General features: G+C 54.0%; 1 protein-coding gene across 1 annotated transcript in view; it reads right to left on the reverse strand.

The window, feature by feature from the left end:
• Muc5b (mucin 5B, oligomeric mucus/gel-forming) overlaps positions 1-6660 on the reverse strand; it is a 33651-nt gene extending 26991 nt beyond the window's left edge. The window contains exons 1-8 of the mRNA XM_059249774.1: positions 6591-6660; positions 4480-4551; positions 4031-4099; positions 3365-3626; positions 3096-3207; positions 2562-2652; positions 2215-2321; positions 305-506 (exon numbers count right to left, since the gene is read on the reverse strand). Coding sequence (XP_059105757.1) covers positions 305-506; positions 2215-2321; positions 2562-2652; positions 3096-3207; positions 3365-3626; positions 4031-4099; positions 4480-4551; positions 6591-6660 — 985 coding nt within the window. The remainder of the gene's footprint in view (positions 1-304; positions 507-2214; positions 2322-2561; positions 2653-3095; positions 3208-3364; positions 3627-4030; positions 4100-4479; positions 4552-6590) is intronic.
• Positions 6661-7320: the final 660 nt, after the last annotated feature.

Here is a 7320-nt window from a genome sequence, read left to right on the forward strand (position 1 = left end):
CTTCTCTGCCTATGGCCACCTGCGGCCACTGTTCTCCAGGAGAGCCTACCTTGAGGTTTTGGAGCAATATCTTCTTGCTGTGCCCAAGAACACAGCTGGATTCCCCCTCTGGGACCAACAGGTTCACCAGAACCCTCAAGCACATCTTCACCCCCAACTTCCCCACTACCTCTCCTTTCCCTGACATTCACCCTTTCTCAGTGGCCCTTAAGTGGCTCTCTCTACCTTGACTTCCCAGCCAGGTTCGAAACTCAAGGCTGGCCCTTAGTAAGACCCTGGGCTATACTCTAGTGAGGATACTCACTGCACAGATCAGGACTCCTCCAGTTCTGTGGATGGCCCCCTGCATGGGCACACTGGCGGGAATATTCAGCAAAAGTGGCACATGGGCATGTGGGGCAGAGGCACAAGTCCTGGACACAGGCATCCAAGTACATGTTGACATCTACCAGGGCATTGCACTCAGCAAAGGCAGGGCCAAGCAGGACGTGGCGACAGATGTCCTCCTGGCAAGCACAGAGAAATTAAGCACTTTCTGACCCTCAAGCAGGATTGTCATGAAACTTGTAATGGGGTCCCTGCCCCTCCTAGGCCATGCAGGAAGCCCCTTCTTCCCCTGGAGGCTCCTTCCACCCACACGTCCATTCATCTGTCTGTCTGTCCATCATCTATCCATCCATCCATCATCTACCCATCATCCATCCACCATCCATCTGCCATTCATCTATCATTAATTCATCACTCATCTTACCCATCCATCCATCAATCACCTACTCCATCCATCCATCCATCCATCCATCCATCCATCCATCCATCCATTCATTTTCCATCCACCTTCCTTATACATTATTCTACCCAAATACTGTGCTATGTCTGGGTATAGAGCTCCACTTGGCTCTGAGGGAGTGACCCAGGGCTCTCTGTTCCTCCCACCTTCTACTTCAAGGCTCCAAGACATGCTGACTTGTGACTTTTGCACCCAGGAGCATGCAGAATGCACCCCTGTGTGGTGGCTCAGAAGAGAGGGAAATAAAGGTAACACCCACCCCCAGGTGGCCCCCATGGACTCAGGCAGCTACTCAACATCTTCCTACCCTAGCACCCCCAGAGAGGCCAGGTTTGACAACATTCTCATTCACTTCACAGTTCAGGTGGGCTCAGGTATTCTGCTAGTTTCAGGGATTCTGGAATCAGAGCCAAAGGATGAGCCCTTCCTGCTCACAGGAGAGGCTCCTTGAGGGTCCACCTTGGCCCTCTGTATGGTGGTAGGGCACACATTCCTCCACACACATCACCTACACACAGAGAATATGTGTTTTCACTCTGTATGGTGGTAGGGCACACATTCCCTCCACACACATCACCTACACACAGAGAATATGTGTTTTCACTCTGTATGGTGGTAGGGCACACATTTCCTCTACACACATCACCTACACACAGAGAATATGTGTTTTCACTCTGTATGGTGGTAGGGCACACATTCCCTCCACACACATCACCTACACACAGAGAATATGTGTTTTCACTCTGTATGGTGGTAGGGCACACATTTCCTCTACACACATCACCTACACACAGAGAATATGTGTTTTCACTCTGTATGGTGGTAGGGCACACATTTCCTCTACACACATCACCTACACACAAAGAATATGTGTTTTCACTCTGTATGGTGGTAGGGCACACATTCCCTCCACACACATCACCTACACACAGAGAATATGTGTTTTCACTCTGTATGGTGGTAGGGCACACATTCCCTCTACACACATCACCTACACACAGAGAATATGTGTTTTCACTCTGTATGGTGGTAGGGCACACATTCCCTCCACACACATCACCTACACACAGAGAATATGTGTTTTCACTCTGTATGGTGGTAGGGCACACATTCCCTCTACACACATCACCTACACACAGAGAATATGTGTTTTCTGCTGAATGAATTGTGACTTGCATAAAAAATGCAATCTGTTTGGTCCCACTGGAGAGAGCCAACCTGGCCTGCCTCCCTCAGGCCCAAGCAGCAGCCTCCTGGGAGCTCAGAGGCCATTCCCTGACTGTTCAGGAGCTGGAAAGCCCTCTCTATCTGGTCACCGGAAGATGTTCCTCAGCCATTGGCCAGGCAGTTCTCTGCTCTTTCATCAGTTGATGTAGGTCTTGCACTGTTCTCAGCCTTGGGAATTGTGGAATTATCAAGATGCTCACCCTATCTGTGCAGTTGTTGACAGCTGAGGGCAAGGTATCCTGGCACTGCTCTGTAGGACCATCCAGCTTCTGCAGGTTTCCGAACTGCACAGGGGTCAACCTGGTGTCTGCAGGAGAGAAAGCTCACAGTCAGGAGATAGACTCTGAGGTGGCTATTAGGGGACTCTATCTGGAACACACACAGAGACACACAGATGACACACACATGTGCGCACACACACACACACACACACACACACACTTCCCTCCTCAATGTCTCTGCAACACCCCCCCCCCATGTCCCTCCCGGACTTCCTTGATTCTCTGGCCCTTGGGACCACCTGGCCTGAAGACTCAGTGGCACTCACTGTGGGCGTAGAACTCGTTGACAGCTGGGAGTCCGTTGAAGTCACCGCACAGCCCACACGTCTGGTTGGTATATTTGGAGTCCAGCTCCAGCTGAGGGTGAGACAGAGCAACTCCAGCCTCAGGGCTTCTGCTCTGGCTCCAGGGCCTATCTGGCAGCTTCCCACCCCGCTTGCCCAGGGGACCAGAGAAGATATTCCCCCAATCGTCTGTAGGATCCCTATAATAGGGCCAGGGACTATAGGAGTTGTGGGAGAGCTGTAAGGGGATGTGGGTGAACTGTGAGGATATGCGGGAGGCTGTATAGGCTGTGGGAAGCCATGAGTGACCCTGGGAGTTTATGAAATCTATGGGGAGCTTGTGGAGTCTATGGAAACTGTGGGATTATAGAGTGGAATGGGAGGCTGTAGGAGACTATGTGGGGTGGGCCTGGGGGTCTGTGGAACTGAGAGGAATTAGGTAAGGCTGCAAGGGCCTGTGTAAGGCCTATATGATGTTATGGGGGACTGCAGGGAATTGTGGGTGAATCTCCTCACCAGGGCACTGTCTTCATTCCACAGGAAGGTGAGGACCAGCCGGATGCTGACCTTCACGTAACCACTGCTCTTCTCCATCAGAAGACCTGCTCGGCTGTAGGGTAGCTCCACCCTAGGCAGAAAGTTCTGGTCTTCCTTCAGCAGGGTATGAGTAGGGGGCTGTCTTCCCTACTTGCTCTGCTCCTGACCCCTCCCCAGAGCAACAGGTGGGAACAGAGTAAGGTCTAAAGGCCTGGCTTGAACATGCTTCTCCTCAAGCCCCAACTCACCACCGTCCGTCCACCAGGACAGAGCCATTGGACAGCTCAATCACCAGCCCCTGGGTCCTGAGGACCACGTGGGTGACCATGGGCCTGGAACCCTCCAGACCACGACGCAGTTGGATGTTGAAGTCCTCGTAGGTGGCCCCACAGTGTGAAGAGAAGACATAGTTACAGAGGCCAGGGAAGTGGAACATGTCACCGTCGAAGGTCTTATAGTGGAAGTCACCCCATGTGCTGCACACTCTTCCATTGTGTACCACGTTCAAGGCTGCAGGGAAACCAGATGGGGTCACCACGGAATGCTACCACTCCATGCCCAGTTAGCCAAGGGACAACAGCCTGGGGCCAAGGCAATGTGTTTGGAGCAGGGAAGCCAGCTACCCACAGCCGTGCGAGCCAGCTCTCTACTACCTCACTCCCTCAGCTGCTGGAATAAAACCTGAAGACCCAGACCCATCCATCCTCCCTTTCATTTACTGCAGTCCAGACACCCCCAAGGTGGTCAACAGATGTTCTCAGGGCAAGTTCCAGACCTTGTTCAGAGCTGTTCAGGGGCCCCACCCTACGTCAGCTTCAACCAGACTGTCAAGTCCGACCCCACCCCACCTTTACCCCCCACCCCCACCCCCGTACACTCCTTGGCCTGGTTGGCAGTAGGTACTCTCCACTTACGGCTCATGCTAGGGAAGACAGTGATAGGTGGGATGAAGGTGACATGCTGGGTGGATGAAGAGGTGGGAGCTGCAGGAGGAAGTTCAGGTCACACTGGGGATGTGGCTGTGGATATCCTCCCTGGCCACCCACCCTCTTCAATGCCCACCTCAAGGAAATTAGGAAGCCCCAGACTAATAGATTGATTCCAGGCTATTCAGTTTCTCCATGGTCACCCCTGGACCTTCTCCATAAAACCTTCTCCTGTCTGCCTAGGAGTTCTTCCTCTCCAGGGTGCTCCTGTCTGTGTGTGCCCAGCACTGCCTTCAGGCAGAATGGACTAGTCAAGAGTCTCCATGTGATAACTGGTATGGGAAGACTGTCTGCCTGTTCCACCTGAGCCCCATCCCACTCACTACTGCCCCTGCCACCAGAACATGACTCCCCAACCCAGAGCCTGAGCCACATACCGTTATATGCTTTCTGACCATCTCCGGTGAATTCTGGGTATTCCAAGCTCTGCTGTACCTGGCCCTGGATCTCTGCAGGAAAGAGGAACAGGGGTCAAGAAGCCATCAGACCATGGACTGGCTCTCGTTCCAGGTCAAGGCCTTCTTGTAATCTATAGAAACCTGAACAGACTTGGGCCTGGTGATCCCAACCCCATCAGCTGTAGTAAGTACCTTCCGGTCACTGAACATCACCAAAGACCCAGGTGTCCTCAGGAGTTCTGGCCCTCCCAGACCTGTCCTTCCCCTGCAGTGGCCCTCGCCACCTGCACCTATGGAGTGACACCTGGTCTTGCCAGGAGTAGGGCAGATGTTCCCAGTGGCTCAAGTGATCATCTGTTGGGAGGTGACTGTCAGCCCCATCGCTTGAGTCCCTTGGAAGACAAAGGCTGGCTTTGTTAGGGGGAACACAATTAGAGGTCGTCACGAGGGACGCAGCAGAGAGAAACCTGTGATTAGAGGCAGCCCCAGCCTGGATGAGGGGTTCAGTTCTTGGTGCAGGATGTCCACTCTCCGTGGCCTGGATTAGCCACCGCCTCTGGGCACGGCCACCTCCACAGCCTAACTGCTAGAAGCCCAGGAGATAGCTTCAACCTCCACAGCTGAAGCCTCCAAAACCTGATGGCTCCTTAAGGCCAGCACTTTGCAGGAGACCATGTCCCCCAGGCCTAGACCCAGATGGCTACTTGCTCCAGTGCCATGGGCATCTCGGCTTCTTGTTTGATTTTCCCAGCGTGTCCAGCTGACATTTAGAAACCGCAGGGACCGTCCTGTGCATTAATCCTTCCTCAAGGGCCCCGCTTGACTGCACTCCCCAGAGGGCATGGCCTCTCCCTCTGTCCATCACTAACCCCAGATCCAAAGCCTCTCCCAAGTGTTCCTGGCTGAGATCTCTCAGTCTCCACTTAGCTAGAGAGTTGTCAGCCACCCAGCACAGCATCTCAATCTGGGTTACCGCTTCTCACCCAGACAAGATCCAAATCCCCTTTATTTGAGGGCCCAGACTCTCACCCTTACCCCAAGCACAGTTCTCACAAAACCACACTCCCCCAACCCAGGGCTTCATTTTGCCCTTCTCGAGTAACATGAGTGGGGAAGGAGGGCTGACTGTTCACCAGGTAGGCTCAGCACTCTGATGGACAGGACCCGACACAGGAAGAGCCACGTTGTGGAGGGATATGGCCCAGGGGAGCAGTTACCCACCAGCAGACAGCCTTGGAAGCAAGAAGGACAGCCAAGGCCTCTTTGACTCTCACAGAATGGGCTTTGGGGACACCACCCCCCCTCACTGTCTTCTCTCACAGATACAGGAAGCCTCGATCTGAGGTTCCTCCTGCTCAGCCTCCTAGTCTAGGGAGCAGAGCTTGGGGAGGTCATGACACTTGGAGATTCAGGCCAGCTCTGCCTGCTTGCTGCTGAGCCCTGTGGGGGCCATCTTTCCAATGCTGTTGACAGTATTAGTACTGCAGCCTTCTCAAGGGCAAACAGGCAAGGAAAACAGCTCAGCTGACAAGGGTCCCACAGTCCACCTGACTCAGCCTTGGGTTCAGACTACAGCTCTGGGTATCATATCCATCTGATCTGGCTGCAGCCCGAACATCTGGAGGTAGAATCCACCTCACCAAGAAGGCCCCAGCCTCAGTGAAGATCATCTTGGTTCTTGTGACCCCAGCAGTGGGGGGTGGGGAGCAAGGCCTGTCCTAACTAGAAGTCTCTGTCTCTGCTAATTCTGATATGGCCCTCTCTGACTCAAAAAAGACCTCTGTGACCCTCACATCCCTCTCCCATTCCTGTTCACTTCCAAAGCCAAGACTGACACGGGGTTTCCACCAAGGTTCATATATCGAGGCTTATAAGGACCCAATTTCTTCCAGACACCTCCATCGAAGCCAGACCCTTAGGCTACTGACACAGCTAGAGTGTGGGACACAGGGTCCAGAGCCCAGAGAACTGCAAGGCCTGAGACCGTGGTGTTGGGGACAGTGGGAGGTGCCTGTTATCTCAGGATCCCCAGGGAGAAGTCAATTCTCCAGGAAGACGGTTTTTAAAGGGCAAAGGGGCTTCGGCCTTACCTGCTGGCCACACCTTGAGCAAGGCCACAGAGGCCCAGACCAGAGCCCAGCGCCAGATCCTGCTGCCCATCCTGGGGGCAGCACTGAGGGCAGACAGGAGGGACTGAGACAAGGCACTTGCTCCCTGGGGGCCTGGACTTATGTAGCAGAAGGCCTTGGCTTGGTGCCCAGTTCCTAGGCCATGTAAGGCACTGTCTACTCCCTGCACAGCCACGTGTGTTTGCTCTTGGGGAGGGGCCATGGCAGGAAGAGGCCATGGAGGAGGAAGGATTTGTAGCACTGTGCCACCAGACAGAGTGCCCCCACCCCCTGCAGCTTCTGAGAATTGGGAGGGAGTGGACGGGGCAAGGAAGGGTCAGCGTTTGGCCAGGGGGTGGAGCTGGCTACTCTTGATTCAAAGCCCTGGACCTATGGAGTGGGTATTTGGTCAGACAGCCCCACGTCAGCTCTTCTGGGGGCCTGGACAGTACAGGGATCAGGGTCAAAGGGGCAGCAACTTTGGCTTGTGTTTATCCAGGAAGCTGACCCCAGATGCTCAACACTGAGTCCCAAAAGAATGGACAAGGATTGAGGGTGGGCCCACTCCTCAAGGGTCATCCCTCAGCCTGAAAAATGGGGGCCAAGCAAGGGATTCTGATTGTGCTCCATATGGCCATGGATCAGATAGGGTCCCTGTTCTATGTAGCTTCTGAGGGTCCAGGGAGGAGGGGACTCCTCACAGACTCTGAGA

Source organism: Peromyscus eremicus, chromosome 1, assembly GCF_949786415.1.
Source record: "Peromyscus eremicus chromosome 1, PerEre_H2_v1, whole genome shotgun sequence".
Taxonomy (NCBI): domain Eukaryota; kingdom Metazoa; phylum Chordata; class Mammalia; order Rodentia; family Cricetidae; genus Peromyscus; species Peromyscus eremicus.